At 18.9% G+C, this 18,778-nt stretch overlaps 2 protein-coding genes across 4 annotated transcripts in view; both read left to right on the forward strand.

Annotated features, from left to right (window-relative positions):
• The window catches only part of LOC127281213 (cartilage oligomeric matrix protein-like), a 49,361-nt gene extending 40,207 nt beyond the window's left edge, over nucleotides 1-9,154 (forward strand). The window contains exons 2-10 of one of the 3 annotated variants that reach the window (XM_051304815.1): nucleotides 386-2,247; nucleotides 2,397-2,470; nucleotides 2,753-2,807; nucleotides 3,371-3,504; nucleotides 4,183-4,555; nucleotides 6,883-7,236; nucleotides 7,603-7,836; nucleotides 8,321-8,830; nucleotides 9,005-9,154. In XM_051304815.1, coding sequence (XP_051160772.1) covers nucleotides 2,175-2,247; nucleotides 2,397-2,470; nucleotides 2,753-2,807; nucleotides 3,371-3,504; nucleotides 4,183-4,555; nucleotides 6,883-7,236; nucleotides 7,603-7,836; nucleotides 8,321-8,830; nucleotides 9,005-9,075 — 1,878 coding nt within the window. In that variant the 5' untranslated portion in view covers nucleotides 386-2,174 and the 3' untranslated portion in view covers nucleotides 9,076-9,154. The remainder of the gene's footprint in view (nucleotides 1-385; nucleotides 2,248-2,396; nucleotides 2,471-2,752; nucleotides 2,808-3,370; nucleotides 3,505-4,182; nucleotides 4,556-6,882; nucleotides 7,237-7,602; nucleotides 7,837-8,320; nucleotides 8,831-9,004) is intronic. The other 2 variants (XM_051304816.1, XM_051304817.1) reach the window with 2 other exon arrangements.
• A 1,245-nt stretch (nucleotides 9,155-10,399) lies between these two features.
• Nucleotides 10,400-18,755, forward strand: LOC127281347 (thrombospondin-4-B-like). Its single transcript, XM_051305028.1, has 9 exons — nucleotides 10,400-10,573; nucleotides 11,011-11,084; nucleotides 11,230-11,284; nucleotides 11,575-11,696; nucleotides 12,619-12,991; nucleotides 15,415-15,768; nucleotides 17,374-17,607; nucleotides 17,923-18,435; nucleotides 18,553-18,755. The coding sequence occupies exons 1-9, from the start codon at nucleotides 10,498-10,500 to the stop codon at nucleotides 18,624-18,626; spliced, it is 1,875 nt and encodes a 624-aa protein (XP_051160985.1). The 5' UTR covers nucleotides 10,400-10,497; the 3' UTR covers nucleotides 18,627-18,755.
• Nucleotides 18,756-18,778: the final 23 nt, after the last annotated feature.

Raw genomic sequence — 18,778 nt, forward strand, 5'->3', positions numbered from 1 at the left:
ATTTTTGTCAAAAAAAAAAAAAAAAGTTCTATTTGTTTTGAGGTTAAGTTTACAAATATTATAAATAACAAAAGAAAGATTACAACATTAGAAATTATGTAATTTAATTTACTAAATATAATTATAGAAAAAGAGTTTTTGTTTTTTTAAATGTTGCCTTTCTAACCTAAAAAAAATACGATTTTGCACTGTCAAAAATTCTCTTTAAATTTTTTTTTTATTAAATTATAACAATCGTTATATATATTGAAAAAAGGGTACAATTAATTTTATATTTTGTAATGAATTTCGATTTATGAATAATAAATGCGCGATAAAATAAATTTTTGAGGTTAGAAAATACGAAATGATAAAGAAATTTAAAAATAAATTTTTTTTTTCGCAGTGTAATTTTTTTTTTTGACAATCGATAATATAATGGATAATAATAAAACACAATTCAAATGGATAATTCCAAATTATAAAATAAATATGAGAGAAGTAAATTGGTTAAGTTCGCCAATATTTACAATGCAAAATTATCCCCATAAACGTTGGTTTTTAAATATTGATTGGACATGTGATAATATATTACGTTTATCAGCACGACCAACTGAAACATATGATAGTGAACATTTATTTACATTCACAATGAATTTATCAATAATGGATGCAACAAATCAACCATTAATATCATTAATAAATAGATATACAGGAAAAATTGAAGCAAAATGGCATAAAATTGGAATAATTGAACATACACAACTTTTAAATAATCTCGTTAATTCTGATCTTATTATTAAATTTGAAATGGATTGTAATTTTGTTTGTCTCGAGATTAAAACAGAAAATCAAATAAAAATTGAAGAAACAACAAAAATTAATGATAATAATAATATAAATTTTGTTAATCATAAAATGTTTAGCGATATAACACTTTATTTGGGGAGAAAAAAAATTTTTGCCCATAAAATAATATTATCAATGGAAAGTAATGTTTTTCATCAAATGTTTATTAAAGATGAATCAATTGATAAAGTGAAAATAAATGCTGAGATAATTAATTATGATTTATTTTTAATTGTATTAGAATTTATGTATACGGGAAAAATTGAAAAATTAAATGAATATGCAATTGATTTATTGAAAATTGCAAATTTTTATGAAATTTATGAATTAATTGATATTTGTACTGATGAATTGGCAAGAAAATTAAATTTTTCAAATGTTATTAATATATTAATTGTTGCCGATGATTGTAAAATAAGAAGATTAAAAGATGCATGTTTAACATTGATACAGTGTAATTTTGAAAAATTTCAAAATTCATCACAATTAGAACAATTGTCACGTAATCATGTACATCTTTTATTGGAAATTATGAAGGAATTGCCAATAGAGAGAAAAAAAAATCAATGGTAAATGAAGACGAAAAAAAAAGAAACCGAATTTTTGTTTTAAAGAAATACATTTTTTTTAAATGTATAAAAAATACTTTTTTTTTGTTTTATATTTGAAAAAAAACGTTATTTAAAAAAAAGTGGATTTTTTTTTATTTTCGAAAAAACACGATATTCAGAAACAAAAATCAAGGTTTCTGCTGGAAAAATATCGGAGAAATATATCCAAGGTTAATTTTTCATTATCTCGGTCATGAAGCGTTTAAAAAAAAATATATGTGTGTGCGAAATTATTATCTTAATTAACGAAAAACATAATATTGCAATTAGACGAGTGGTTAAGAGAAAAATTTTTTGTTTCTTATCGTAAGCTTTAGATCGAAACTAAATAAAATCAATATTGTCATTGATTAAGATTTATTTTCATAATTCTATATTTAAGTTTAAACAATGAATCGTCAAAACTAATAAAACTGACTGTATAAGGCGTGACATTGAAATAAATATATATAAGAATTTATAAATAATAAAACGTTGTTTACTATTTTTCACTATAAATAATAGTAGTTATTGCATTTTATCAGTAGTCTATGGATTAAAATCTTTGATCTCGGAAGATATTAATCCGATAAGAGAAAATAAATTGTTACTGTTACTTCCTATATAAAAAGAGACGTTAATTCGTTTCCTTATGTCACTAGAGGTAATAAACTTGAACTTTACGTTTAAATTTTTGGCTCAAAATTTATTTTTATTAGTTTTTTTTTTTTTTTGAGAGAGAGAAAGAGAGAAACAATGAAAGGCGTCACCACGTTTGGCGTCTTAATATTTTCTTTTTTCATTTCTCATATTTCTTCAAATAATATAGGTATGTTTAAAATTTTAATAATGGATTTTACTTCTAATTTTGTTTTTATTAATTTTATTTATTTATTTATTTATAAACGAATTTACAAAATAGAATAAAAATTATTTATTTTAATTCAATTTTTTTTGTTATTATTATTTTATTTACAGATTGCACTAAATGTCTACAGTACGAATCATTTTTAACTAATTTGGCTTTTTTAGATATTAAACTTGGATTAGATGTGAGTTTAAATATTTTTATTTATTAGAATTACTAATTAATACTAAATTAATAATAATAATAATTTATAATACCAAAAGATAGAAATTTAAAAAAAAAATTGAGATAAAAAATAAAAAATAATAATAAAATTGAGATTTTAAAAAATATTTAATTTACGAATTATATTTTTTTAATTTTGTATTAAACCAAGTCCACTTCTGGGCCGAAAGGCTGAAGCTTAATTAATAAATAATAATTTACGAATTTTAATTTTAATTTTAGTTTTTTTTTCAAATTCCAGACATACGAAATTTTAGATATCAGAAGCTTATTAAAAAAATGCGCTTTTTGTCAAAGTGAGTAAATTATTAATTACAAAAAATTAAAACAATTAAATATATATATTTGAAAATTTTTTATCGATATAAAATAAATTTCAATAATAAAAATATAAATATATTTATAATACTAAAACATTCTTCTTTTTTGCAAGACAAACCTAATAAAAAACAAAAAAAAAACAATTTTTGTCAATAAAGAAAAAAAATAAAATTTTCAATAAAACAAAAATTTTGAATTTATAGAAATATTTATAGAAAAAACTTTACACTTTATAAAAAATTAATAACAGGTTTTTTTTTATTGTTTAACATATTATGGTTTAAAAGATGTAAAAAAAAATTTATTTTAGTTTAAAAAAAATTTTCAGAAAATAAAAGAAAAAAATTAGGTAATTTAAAAAAAAATCAAAATATGTAAAAGAAAATATTTTTTTTAATCAAAAAAAAAATTATTTTCCTAATCTAGAAAAATTCATTAATGTAAATAATAATAATAATAATAATAATTCGTCATAATGTAAAAAAATATGTTTTGGAATTTGAAAAAATTTCATAAATGTAATTAATAATTTTACTAGGTATTATAAATATTGAGAATCTTGGTTTTAATACTTTGAAAAATGCAACTGGAGAAATTTGCCCTGGAATGCTTCGACAATGCGATGAGCACGCCAAATGCATTTCAATTGGTTTCAATCAGTATTTATGCAGGGTAATTAATTTTTCAATTATTTATTTATTTCTATTATTATAATTTTTTCATTGTTCTTATTTAAATATTTGAAAATAAATTTTATTATTGTTAAATAATTATTATTTAATTATAATAATTTTTTAATTAAAACTAAAAATTACTAAAAATTACTAAAAATTTTAATTAAATTTTAATTAGTAACTGTCTTTTTTGCCATTGATTAGTTTGAAGTAAAAAAAATAATAAATAAAAATAAATTATAAATTTTTTTTTTTAAATAGAAAATTACTATTTCCTTGTTAAAAAAAAAATTAAAGAAAATAATTTTTTTTCTATTTTTATTATTAAATTTTTTTCATTTGTAAATTAGAAATATATTTCAAATGAAAAATTTTTGCAAAAAAATAAAAAATTGATTAATAATTTCTCTGAAATAAATTTCAAAAAAAAAAAAAAAATTGAAAAATTTTGCAGAAATAATTTTTTAAAAATATTTTATTGAAAATATTTTTCAAAGAATTGAAAAAAAATTTTTGACAAAAATAAAAATAAATAAATGAAAATAAATTTAAAAAATTTTGCAAAAAAATAAAAATTGAATTAAAATGAAAATAATTGGAAATATAAATTTTAATTTATTTCAAAAAAAAAAAAAAAACAAAAATGGAAATGAAAAAAATAATTTTCTATTTTTAGTGTATGGTCGGATGGGCGGGTAATGGATTTAAATGTGGATTAGATTCAGACAATGATGGTTATCCCGATAAAGCACTCGATTGTTGTTCGCCCGAATGTCATGGTGATAATTGTCCAAATATTGCAAATAGCGGACAAGAAGACGCCGATGGCGATGGAATAGGCGATGTTTGCGATCCAGATGCAGACAATGATGGAATTGAAAATCCACACGATAATTGTTGGTTAAATAAAAATCCGGATCAAAAAGACGTGGATAAAGATCAAATTGGTGATATTTGCGATAATTGTCCAACAATTGCAAATCCCGATCAAGAAGATACGGATAATGATGGCGTGGGTGATGTCTGCGATGACGATATGGATGGAGATGGTAAAAAAAAAAAAAAAATTAAAATTATTACCTAATTTTCAAAAAAAATTTTAAATTCCAAAAAAAAATTCAAATACTAAAAACATATATTTTCCCCAAAAAAAAATCATACAAATTCCACGAAAATTATCGAAATTTTTAATTAATCAATTATATAATTAATGAAAGGTGAAATTAATATTTTCCATGAAAATATTTTTATAAAAAAAAAGTAATTCTAATTTTTGAAATTTAAATTCCAAAAAATATTTGTTAAAGAAAGAAAAAGTATCTCTTAGAGAGAATTGAAAATTATTTTTTCAAAATTATAGAAATAAGAAATTTTAAATGGGAACAAAATTGTTAAAATTGTTTAAAATTTAAAATTTTTGGGAAATAATTTAATTTTGAATTTAAATGTTGGATAATAATTAAATTTTAGTTGATTTTGAATTAAAATTTTTGAAAATAATTGAATTTTCTTTGATTTTAAATTCAAATTTTTGAAAATAATTGAATTTTAATTGAAATATTGGATAATAATTTAATTTTAGTTGATTTTTGATTGAAAATTTTTATAATAATTAATTTTGAATTGAAATTTTCAATAATTATTGAATTTTAATTGATTTTGAATTGAAATTTTAGGTAATAATTGAATTTTAAAAGATTTTGTTAATTTTCCGACAATAATTAAATTTTACAAAATTAAAAATAATTTATCAAATAATTACAGATAACATTTTTTAAATGTAATTGAATTTTCAAAAATTTACAGTTGAGATTTTTGAAACTAATTGAACAAAAAATACAATAATTTGAAAACCATTTTTAATTGAAAAAAAAGTTTCAGATAGTTGAATTTTCAAAGAATATTATAAAAATAATTAAAAATAAATTAATTTCCTTAGAGTTATAATTGAAATTGTTAAATTTAAAAAAATTTTCGATGGAAAATTTTAGAAGCTTTAAAATTCAAATTTTTGAAAATAATTTAATTTTAATTGAAATTTTAGATAATAATTCAATTTTAGTTGATTTTTGATTAAAAATTTTCATAATAATTAATTTCGAATTGAAATTTTTGAAAAGAATTGAATTTTAGTTGATTTTAAATTGAAAATTTTGAAAATAATTGAATTGAAATTTTTAATAATTATTGAATTTTAATTTATTTTGAATTGAAATTTTGGAAAATAATTGAATTTTCTTTGATTTTGAATTGAAATTTTGGGAAATAATTGAATTTTAATTGAAATATTGGATAATAATTTAATTTTAGTTGATTTTTGATTGAAAATTTTGATAATAATTAATTTTGAATTGAAATTTTTAATAATTATTAAATTTTAATTGATTTTGAATTGAAATTTTGGGTAATAATTGAATTTTATTTGATTTTAATTTGAAAATTTGGAAAATAATTAAATTTTAAAAGATTTTGAATTGAAATTTTGGATAATAATTAAATTTTAGTTGATTTTGAATTAAAATATTTGAAAATAATTAAATTTTATTTGATTTTGAATTGATTTATTATTTTCAATTAAAATTTTTTTGGTAATTTTATTGTGATATTTTTTTTAAAAATTATAAACAATTGTTAAATTTTATATAAATTTTAATTGAAAAATAATTTTGAAATAATTGAATTTGTAATGAATTTCATTAAAATTATTAAAAATAATTAATTTACTGAAGAATTTTAGTTAAAAATTTGTTAAATAATTGAAATAAAGAAAATCTGATGAAGATCTGCATTTTATACTAAAAAAAAAAATTTAATTTAAAAAATTTGTTTAAAAAGGTAAAAAAAAAGTCGTAATAGTCGCATTTTATTAAAATAAGTCGATAAAAAGTCGTATTTTTGAAAAAAAAAGTCGGAAATAGTCGAAAAAGTCGTATAATCCGAGGCCTACAAATTCCACGAAAATTATTGAATTTTTAATGAAGCAATTATAAATTAATTGATAATTACTATTATAATTGATAATAATAATAATAATATTAATATTATTTATATGATTAATATTATAATTATTAATAAAAATAATAACAATCCATCCATTAATAATAATAATAATTAATAAAAGGTGAAATTAATAATTTCCATGGAATATTTCTGAAATTATTGTCCAATTTTGAAAATTAAAAAAAAAAAATTCCAAAAAAAGATTATTGGCAAAAAAAAATTATTTAGAGAGAATTGAAAATTATTTAATTTCAAAATTAGAAATAAGGAATTTTAAAAGAGAACAATTTTTTTCGGTAAAAATTTTAAATGTGAATAATTTCTTTAAAAGAAATTTTAAATATAGGAATAATTTTTCTTTTTTTTTTTTTGGTAGAAATTTTAAATCCTGTGGATAATTGTCCAAAAGTGAGTAATAAAGATCAAAAAGATACGGATGGCGATGGAGTGGGTGATGCTTGTGATAATTGTCCATTTGTCAAGAATCCAAATCAGGAAGATGAGGATGATAATGGTGTTGGCGATGCTTGCGAAACAGGAAAGGATCAAGATTCCGATGGTATTCAGGATGATTTTGATAATTGTCCTAAAATTCCTAATGCCAATCAAAAGGACACTGATAATGATGGTGTAGGCGATGCATGCGATGACGATATTGATGGCGATGGAATTCCAAATGAAATTGATAATTGTATATTTGTCTATAATCCCGATCAAAAAGCAACGCATGGTAAGGAATTTTTATATTATTAATTAAATTGTTAATGAATAAAAATTACATAAATAAAATAATAAACAAAAATTAATATATAAAATAATGAACAAAAATTAATTAATTAATTAATAAAAAATAAACGAAAATTAACAAATAAAATAAAAAACAAAAATTAATAAAGAATAGAAAAAAATTAATGAATAATTAATTCATTTACTTTAGATAAAAGTTAATTATTTTGTATAAAATTTTTTTTTTGAAATTTAATTATTTTCATATTTAATTATAATTTCTTTATAGTTAGGAGAAAATTAAAATTGTTACTGAAAAGTGTTGAAAAAAAAAAAATTTTTTTTTAATAAATAATATAATTAATTTCAGTAAATACGGATATTGGAGACGCGTGCTGGAATGACAATGACAATGACAATGTAATTAATAGCGTTGATAATTGTCCAAATAATAGTGACATTTATTCGACGGATTTTCGAAAAATTAAAACTATCGATTTGGATCCAACAACTGGTTCCGGTCAAGCGAATCCTAAATGGATTATTAATAATCACGGTCAGGAAATTATTCAAACACTCAACAGTAATCCTGGCATTGGCATTGGTTGGTAATTTTTCAAAATTTTCATTTTTTTTTTTCATTTAATCAAATTTTCTATTTAATAAATAAATAATAAATAATTAATATTTAATAAATATATTATTTAATTTAATTTTTATTTCATCGATTTTGAAACTTAGCTAAATATTGTGCATTTTATCAAAAATTTTTTTTTTAAACAAAATTTACATTTAAAATTTCCATTTTATCGAATTTACAGTAAAAAAGAAAAAATTATTAAAAATTTATTTTTGGATAAATTTTTATTTTCAATCGAATTTACGTAATTTAAAAAATATAAAATTTATAGAAAACCTTGTTTTGAAAATAATAAAATAATTTTTTTCATCTTCTAAAAATAGTATATCAATAATAATAATAATAAAAATAAAACAAATATTAAAAAAATTATATTTTTCAAATCATATTCGGAAATGATAAAAATTAAAATAATAATATTAAAAAAAATTTTCTGTTTTTCAAATAGGAAAAGAAAAATTCGACGGTATTGATTATGAGGGAACATTTTATGTAAACACAAAAAATGACGATGATTTTATTGGATTTATATTCTCATATCAGAGTAATAGAAAATTTTATGTTGTCATGTGGAAAAAAGGAAAACAACAATATTGGGTGAATAAACCATTTAAAGCTTATGCCGATCCTGGTATACAAATAAAATTAGTTGATTCAAAAACTGGACCTGGTCCAATGTTGAGAAATAGTTTATGGAATACAAAAGGACATAAAAATGAAGTAAAATTATTGTGGCATGATCCAAAAAAAATTCCATGGAAAGCATTTACATCATATCGATGGGAACTTGTACATCGTCCAATTATTGGTTTAATTAGATTAAAACTTTATAATGGCAATGAATTAATTGCCGATTCAAAGAATATTTATGATAATACATTGAAGGGAGGAAAACTTGGTGTCTATTGTTTTTCACAGGAAAATATTATTTGGTCAAATATTAATTACAAATGTCGAGGTGAGAATTTAAATATATCTTTTATTTTTTGGGGGGAGGAAATTATTATTTATTTTTTTTTTCAAACAAAGGAATATAATTACTTTTTGTTGGATTTAATTTTTTTTTTTGTTATCTAATATTAATTAAATTTTAGTGTTAAATCCTTTTATTGATTTTTATTAAAATTTCCAGAAACTGTGAGTGAAGAAATTTATCGAGATCTGGATCCTAAATTAAGAAAAAAAGTTGAAAAAGAAACATAAGAATGAAGGTTTTTTTTTCTTTTTAACAAAAAAGTTATAGAAAAGTAAAGAAAAAAAAAATGTGATAATAATAATTTAATTAAATATTTATAATATAAGGTAATATTATAATTTTTAAGAATTTTTATATTTCATGTAATTTATATTTGTTCGTAAACAATTAAAAAACAAATATGGAACAATAATAAATTATTATTATTGTAACATATTTGTCATTTTATACATTTACATATAAAATAATAATAATAAATTATATTTATAAAATATAAAAAAAATTGAATATTTAATATTAACGATAAATCCTTGTCCCTTGCATTTTTTTTACCACCAAAAATAAAAAAATCTAGTACAATAAAATTTAATAATAAATTTATGTCTATATGAATGAATAAATAAATAATTTTTAAATTCAGTTGAATTTTCTAAAATTAATATAAAATTTTTTTGTACTATTTTTATCAAAATTTTTGAAATTTTTGAATTTCTGCAAAAAAAATTTTTTATTAATTCTTTATTAGTTTGCTTGTAATTTCTAAAGTATTGAAGTTATAATTTTTTTTTATCAGATAAAAAATGAAATTATTTCTAAGGTAAATAATAATAGTAATAATAATTTCTTTAATAATTTTTGGCATAAAAAAACTTAGTATTGATAACGTTTCAATATTCCTAGAAAAAAAAATATATATATATTGCTTCAACTTATGCCTTTCTCAACCTTGAACTTTTATTTCAACTATTTTCGAAAAATATCTTATTGATTTTCCCTTCTATAAATATAGTTCGCAAATAATATTGTAAATATATTATATTCTGGTGAAAATTTTAAAATTGAAAATTTGTTTTTTTTTTATTTCTTCATTAGATTTTTTTTTATTTTCATAAATTATATTCAATTATTTTAATATTAACTGTAAAAGAGAGTTTTATGGGGGAAAAAAAAATTTTTTAATAAATAAAATTTCGATAAATAAAAAATTTTAAAATAAAATTTATAAAAAAAAAATTAAAAAATTAAAAATAAATTAAATTAAAATAAAACATTAATAAAAAAAAAGACACGTTATCTGGCAAAAAAATAACTTGAAATAATAATACAAACGACAGTTTAATATGTAACAGCGATAAAAAAAAAAGAATCACACTTTTAAAAAAAATTCTAAGAGTTTCTAAAGTGTTCGCGCGCTAACAAATTTCTAAACCAATTACATTCACTTTCTTTATCGTTTTTATTTTCAAATATTATATATGATTTATCAAAGATAATTTAATTGATAACACTTATAGAATTACTATATAAATAGACATTCAATTTATTCTGTTTTCTTATTTGACAAATAATCACGAAAAAATGTTTATTGAAGTTTCTAAAAAATAATTTATCGCATTTTTTTTTTTGGAAAAAAGAAAATTTTTTCCAAAATGCAAAATATAGTAACTTTTGCAATATTTGCAACAATTATTTCTCTATCATATTCTAATAATTCTCCAATCACAGGTATTTGTCATTTATTATTATTATTATAATTATTATAATGATAATAATATTATTATTATTTTTTTAATTTTTATTATTATTATTATTTTTTTTAAAATTTTTATTATTATTATTAATTATTTATTACCTACTATTACTATTATTTATTCTATTTTTATTAATTTTTTATTACTATTGTTATTATTTGCCTTAGTTATATTCATTTTTGTTTATTATCATTATTATTATTGATTTTATTTATTAGAATGTATTATCGTCATTATTAATAAATAAAAAAAAATTGTAATATTTTTTTTTATTGAAATTAAAGTTAAAAATTAATATAAAATAAGTTTTTACAGTTTATGTGTTTGAAAAAAAACAACTATTTTACTATTAAATTAATTTTTTTCATATAATTTTCAATAAAAACTACTTTCTTATAAAAATTTTTGCAGATTGTAAAAAATGTAATCATTTTGATCAATTATTAAATAATCTGGCACATTTGGATGTAAAATTAAAAATAGACGTAAGTTTATGAAAAAAAAAAAATTTTAAAAACGTTGAAAATAGAATTTTTTTTTTTTTTGTTTGTTTTAATCTTTTTCCAATAATTTTTAATTTATAATTAAATATATAAAATTTTAAGATAAATAATTTTTTTATTTTCTCAGTCATTTGAGGCTTTAAATATTCCTGAGTTATTGAAAGAATGTGCTTCGTGCAAAAGTAAGTAATTAATAAATAATCATTTTTTTTCTTTCTTTTCACAAAAAAGAAAATTATCAAAATTAATTAAAAAAAAAAATAACTAAACAAAAATATAAATTCAATATTTGTAATAATTTAAATAATAATTTTTTTCTTTCTTTTGCAAAAGAATATTATCAAAATTTGGTAATTAAATAAATAAATAAAATATATAAATTCAAAATATTTGCAATTTTTAGTATTTTTCGACAAAAAATATTTTCGTAATTCTTTTTTTTTTTTTTTTTATCTATTTTGCCTATTTTCAGAAAGTTTTACAACGGATTTGTATTTAAATAATGTAACTGGAAATATTTGTCCTGGAATGATTAGAAAATGTGACGATCACGCCAAATGTATACCAATTGTAGCTAATCAATATTTATGCAGGGTAAGTATTACAAAGAGGAGAAAAAAAAAAAAAAAACAGAATACAATTTACTCACAATTAATATCACGAACAAATTGTTTTTTATCAAATTTTATATATCGCGCGTTATTGAAAGTAGATAGACAATCTCGATACAAAATTTTAAATTATTATCATCAAACGCTTATCCAAGTTTCTCTAAGTGTTTAGTGTCTCTTTTTTTTTTTATCAGAAAAGAAATCAGTTTTAATTAATTTTTCAAAATATCACCCAACAGGAATTTTTACTGCTTTCGTTGATATAAATTTTTTTTTTAATCAATTATTTAATAATTAAAAAAAAATTTATTACTTTCGTAGATATAAAATTTTTTTTTTTCAATTATTAAACAATTAAAAACAAATACAAAAGCATAAACAAAAAATAAAAAACAAAGTTGTTATTGCCCGTTTGTATTAAATAAATAAATAAATAAATAAACGTATAAATAAGAAAATATTTAAATGACTTTTGGTAAAAATAGTAAAAAAATACAAAAAAAATTTCAAAAGCATATAAAAAAATATTTAAATGCCTTTTGATAACAAAAATTCAAAAGCATAAATAAAAGAAAATATTTAAATTTCTTTTGGTAAAAAAAAACTCAAAAAAACGCACAAATATAAAAATATAATCACATTTTTTTTGGCAAAAAAATTCAAAAGGCATAAATCTACAAAAAAAATATTTAAATGTCTTTTGGTAAAAAAAAATATTAAAATCCATTAATGCAAATAAATATTTAAATGTTTTTTGATAAAAAAAAAATATTTAAATTCCCTTTGTTATTAAAAAAAAAAATTCAAAAAGCATATAAATATTATAAAATATTAAAATTTTTTTTGATAAAAAAAATTCAAAACCATAAATAATAATAATAATAATAAAAGAAAAAAAATTTCAGTGCACAGTTGGATATGCTGGAAATGGATGGAAATGTGGATTAGATACTGATAACGATGGCTATCCAGATGAGGCATTAAAATGTTGTTCATCAGAATGTAGAGCTGATAATTGTCCAAAAATTGCAAACAGCGGACAGGAAGACGCCGATGGCGATGGAATTGGCGATGCATGCGATCCAGATGCCGATAATGATGGAATAGAAAATTCTGTCGATAATTGTTGGCTAATTAAAAATCCCGATCAAAAAGATGAGGATAAAGATAAAATTGGTGATGTTTGCGATAATTGTCCATTAATACCAAATCCCTATCAGGAAGATATCGATTCAGATGGCATTGGTGATGTCTGCGATGATGACATGGATGGCGATGGTAAAAAAAAAAATTATTTTCCAAATTTTAAATACCCCCCCCCCCCCAAAAAAAAACAATTCCAGACTGTAAAAAAATAAATTATATCTTTTTTAAAAATTTACACAAATCCGGCCTCGGATCGACTTAAAGACACAAAAAAAGTCGTTTTAATCGATTTATATTCCAAAAAAAAATCAATTTTTTTTTATTTTAACAAAAATATTTTACAGATTTTTAAATAAAAATTTTTTTAAATAATAATACTTTTGGAATAGTTAAAGTTGAAATTTTTAGAAATAATTGAATTTTAAAAGATTTTTTGTTAATTTTCCGACAATAATTAAATTTTACAGAACTAAAAATAATTTATTAAATAATTACAGATAACATTCTTTTAATTGTAATTGAATTTTCAAAGATTTACAATTGAGATTTTTGAAATTAATTGAACAAAAAATACAAAAATTTGAAAATCATTTTTAATTGAAAAATAGTTTCAGATAGTTGAATTTTCAAAGAATATTTATAAAAATAGTTAAAAATAATTGAATTTCCTTAGAGTTATAATTTAAATTGTTAAATTTCAAATAATTTTCAATGAAAAATTTTAGAAGCTTTAAAATTCAAATTTTTGAAAATAATTTAATTTTAATTGAAATTTTGGATAATAATTCAATTTTAGTTGATTTTTGATTAAAAATTTTCATAATATTTAATTTTGAATTGAAATTTTTGAAAATAATTGAATTTTATTTGATTTTAAATTGAAAATTTGGAAAATAATTGAATATTAGTAGATTTTGAATTGAAATATTTGAAAATAATTGAATTTTCTATGATTTTGAATTGAAATTTTGGGAAGTAATTGAATTTAAATTAAAATATTGGATAATAATTTAATTTTAGTTGATTTTTGATTGAAAATTTTGATAATAATTAATTTTGAATTGAAATTTTTGAAAATAATTGAATTTTAGTTGATTTTAGATTTAAATTTTTTGAAAATAATTGAATTTTAATAGATTTTGAATTAAAATATTTGAAAATAATTGAATTTTCTTTGATTTTGAATTGAAATTTTTGGGAAATAATTTAATTTTAATTGAAATTTTGGATAATAATTCAATTTTAGTTGATTTTTGATTAAAAATTTTCATAATATTTAATTTTGAATTGAAATTTTTGAAAATAATTGAATTTTAGTTGATTTTAAATTGAAAATTTTCAAAATAATTGAATTTTAGTAGATTTTGAATTCAAATATTTGAAAATAATTGAATTTCAGTTCATTTTGAATTGAAAATTTTGGGAAATAATTGAATATTAATTGAAATATTGGATAATAATTTAATTTTAGTTGATTTTTGATTAAAAATTTTGATAATAATTAATTTTGAATTGAAATTTTTAATAATTATTAAATTTTAATTGATTTTGAATTTAAATTTTGTGTAATAATTGAATTTTATTTGATTTTAAATTGAAAATTTGGAAAATAATTAAATTTTAAAAGATTTTGAACTGAAATTTTGGATTATAATTAAATTTTAGTTGATTTTGAATTAAAATATTTGAAAATAATTGAATTTTATTTGATTTTTTATTGATTTATGATTTTGAATTAAAAGTTTTTGGTAATTTTATTGTGATATATTTTTTTTAAATTATAAACAATTGTTAAATTTCATAAAAATTTTAATTGAAAAATAATTTTGAAATAATTTAATTTCTGATGAATTTCATTAAAATTATTAAAAATAATTAATTTAGTGAAGAATTTTAGTTAAAAATTTGTTAAATAATTGAAATAAAGAAGATCTGATGAAGATCTGCATTTTATACTAAAAAAAAATATATTTTATTTAAAAAATTTGTTTAAAAAGTTAAAAAAAAAGTCGTAATAGTCGCATTTTATTAAAATAAGTCCATAAAAAGTCGTATTTTTGAAAAAAAAGTCGGAAATAGTCGAAAAAGTCGTATAATCCGAGGCCTGCAAATTCCATGAAAATTATTGAATTTTTAATGAAGCAATTATAAATTAATTGATAATTACTATTATAATTAATAATAATAATAATAATAATAATAATAATAATAATAATAATAATATTTATATGATTAATATTATAATTATTAATTAAAATAATAACAATCCATCGATTAATAATAATAATAATTAACAAAAAGGTGAAATTAATAATTTCCATGGAATATTTCTGAAATTATTGTCCAATTTTGGAAATTAAAAAAAAAAATTCAAAAAAAGATTATTGACAAAAAAAATTATTTAGAGAGAATTGAAAATTATTTAATTTCAAAATTAGAAATAAGTAATTTTAAAAGAGAACAATTTTTTTCGGTAGAAATTTTTAATGTGAATAAATAATTTTTTTAAAAGAAATTTTAAATAGGAATAATTTTTTTTTTTTTTTTTTGGGTAGAAATTTTAAATCCTGTGGATAATTGTCCAAAAGTGAGTAATAAGGATCAAAAAGATACGGATGGCGATGGAGTGGGTGATGTATGCGATAATTGTCCCAATGATAAAAATCCTAATCAAGAAGATAAGGATGATAATGGAGTTGGCGATATTTGTGAAACTGGAATCGATACTGATTTAGATGGAGTTCAGGATAAAAATGATAATTGTCCTAAAATAGCGAATGCCAATCAAAAAGACACTGATAAAGATGGTGTAGGCGATGAATGCGATGATGATATTGATGGCGATGGAATACCAAATAATGTTGATAATTGTATATTTGTTTATAATCCCGATCAAACAGCAACACATGGTAAGGAATTTTTATGTTATTAATTAAATTGTTAATGAATAAAAATTTTATAAATAAAATAATAAACGAAAATTAATAAACGAAAATTAATAAATAAAATAATAAACGAAAATTAATAAACGAAAATTAATAAATAAAATAATAAACGAAAATTAATAAACGAAAATAATAAACGAAAATTCATAACGAAAATAATAAACGAAAATTAATAAATAAAAATTCATAACTAAAATAATAAACGAAAATAATAAACGAAAATTAATAAATAAAAATTCATAAGTAAAATAATAAACGAAAATAATAAACGAAAATTAATAAATAAAATAATAAACGAAAATAATAAACGAAAATTAATAAATAAAATAATAAACGAAAATTAACAAATAAAATAATAAATAATATTATAATATAATATTTATTAACATTTTGAATATTTTTTTTATTTATAATAATTCTAATATTATTTATATAAAATATTTATAAATATTTAATTTTTTATAATTTTCAACTAACCTCAATAATTATAGAAACTATTTATATTTAGTAAATTATTCTTATAACTTTTAATTTTTTACAAACTAATTTTTAATTTCGCTAAATTATTACTCTAATAATTACTAATTACCAAAGTAATTAATTTAATTTATATTTTAATAATTAATTACTAAGAAAATAAAACTTACGAGTACATCATCGATAGTCGAAAACTGCGATGAAATCTGCTATGGAGGCATAAAAAAAAGAAACATTCACTCGCGGTTTAAATAACACTATTTGAATAATAATTCACTTTTAAAATACTAAAGAAATTACCCCAATTTTGTAATTTAAAAAAAACAATTGAAAATCGCAAGCACTTTGCATTTTAAAAACACCACGCCACACACACACACCACGCTAGTACGAGTCACGTGGTTTTTGAGGTTAGAGTACCATAGACAATTTATTCCAAAGCACATACACGCGAAGTAGTTTCCAAAGTATGATTGGTTATTACTTTTTTTAAAACTGAGTACAAAATAAGAAAATGATGTTATAAACTAATATTTAAATAAATTACTATTAATTATAACGAAAAGCTTTTTTTTTTATTAATTCTCGGAATTTACTACCGCTTAAATTTTGGACATTTCACAATGTAAATGCAAACGAACCCTAAGTAACGAATGATATTCAACTAACCATCCCTGCATTTTCTCTTTCCTTCTCTCTCACTCCAATAGTGTTTACAGGGGATTCCCACAATTCTATCATAAAAACATTTTTTTTTTATTTTTATTTTAAATAATAATATTTATTATCTAAATTAAATACTATTTAATTAATAAACAAATTAAATAATAATAAATTAATAAATAATAATTTAATAAATAATAAAATAAATAATAAATTAATAAATAATATTAATTTAATAAATTATTTAATTAAATAAATGAAATACTATTTAATTTATTTAAAATTAAATTTACATATTTTAAAAATTTGCGCGCCAATTTATTCTAAATTCAAATAAAAAAAATATTCAAAAAAAAAAGATTTCCACAAATAAAAATTAAATAAATAATATAATAATATTATAAAAATAAATTATTTTTTTTTCATCAGCAAACACTGAAATTGGAGACGCATGTTGGAACGATAATGATAATGATCATGTTATCAATAGCATGGATAATTGTCCCAATAATAGTGATATTTGGGTAACCGATCTCAGGGCAATTAAAACTATCGATTTAGATCCAACAGTTGGTTCTGGACAAGAAAATCCCCATTGGGAATTTAAAAATGAAGGAAAAGAAATTCATCAAACACTTAATAGTAATCCTGGAATTGGAGTTGGTTCGTAAACTATTTTTTTTTATCGAATTATTAAATTATTGTTTATTTTAAAATGTTAATTAATATCCTATTTAATTATAATATTTAATTTTTATCACTTTTTAATATTATTATTATTATTACTAATTTTGATTATTTAATATTATTAGTTATTATTATTATTTATTTATTTATTCAAGAAATAAAAAACTATAAATTAGGATAATAGTAATAAAATAATAAAAATAAAATATTAAAATAATAATTATAGGTAATAAATTAATAAAATAAAAAAATAATTAAATAAATTATTTTTCGTTTCAATTAAAAAAATAGGAGACGTGAGTTTTGGCGGTATCGATTATGATGGGACATTTTTCATAAATAATGCAAAGGGCGATGATGATTTTGTTGGTTTTATATTTTCCTATCAGAGTAATAAAAAATTTTACGTTGTCATGTGGAAAAAAGGACAACAAGACTATTGGATGGCATCGCCATTTGTTGCACATGGCGATCCTGGGATACAAATAAAATTAGTTAATTCAATAACGGGACCTGGTCCAATGTTGAGAAATAGTTTATGGAATACAAATGGTCATGTGAATGAAGTAAAATTATTATGGCATGATCCAAAAAAAACACCATGGCAAGAATATGTTTCATATCGTTGGAATTTAATTCATCGTCCTTCAATTGGATTAATAAGATTGAAACTTTATAATGGAATTGAATTAATTGCCGATTCACAAAATATTTATGATAATACATTAAAGGGAGGAAAACTTGGTGTCTATTGTTTTTCACAGGAAAATATTGTTTGGTCCAATATTCAATATAAATGTCGAGGTGAGAATTTTTTTTTTTCTATTAAAAATCAAAAAATTAATTAATTAATAAAATTTGCAAAAATTAATTAATTATTTCAAATTAATTTAATTTATGTTTATTTCAATTCATTTGCAGACAGTGTCTCGGATGAGATTTATCGTGATTTGGATCCAAAACTGCAGAAATTAATTTCAAAAGACGAATTTTAACAATTAGAAAAATCGGCGAAAATTGTAATTAATAAAATAATTTGAAAAAAAAAATACCAATTAAATACTAAATATTGGAAAAAAAGAGCAGAATAATTATGAAATTAAAAAAATTTGTTGAAAGAAGAATTTAACGTATTTTTAATATGCAA

This window comes from Leptopilina boulardi, unplaced genomic scaffold, assembly GCF_019393585.1.
Source record: "Leptopilina boulardi isolate dan_hultmark-lab unplaced genomic scaffold, ZJU_Lbou_2.1 LbouV2_266, whole genome shotgun sequence".
NCBI lineage: Eukaryota > Metazoa > Arthropoda > Insecta > Hymenoptera > Figitidae > Leptopilina > Leptopilina boulardi.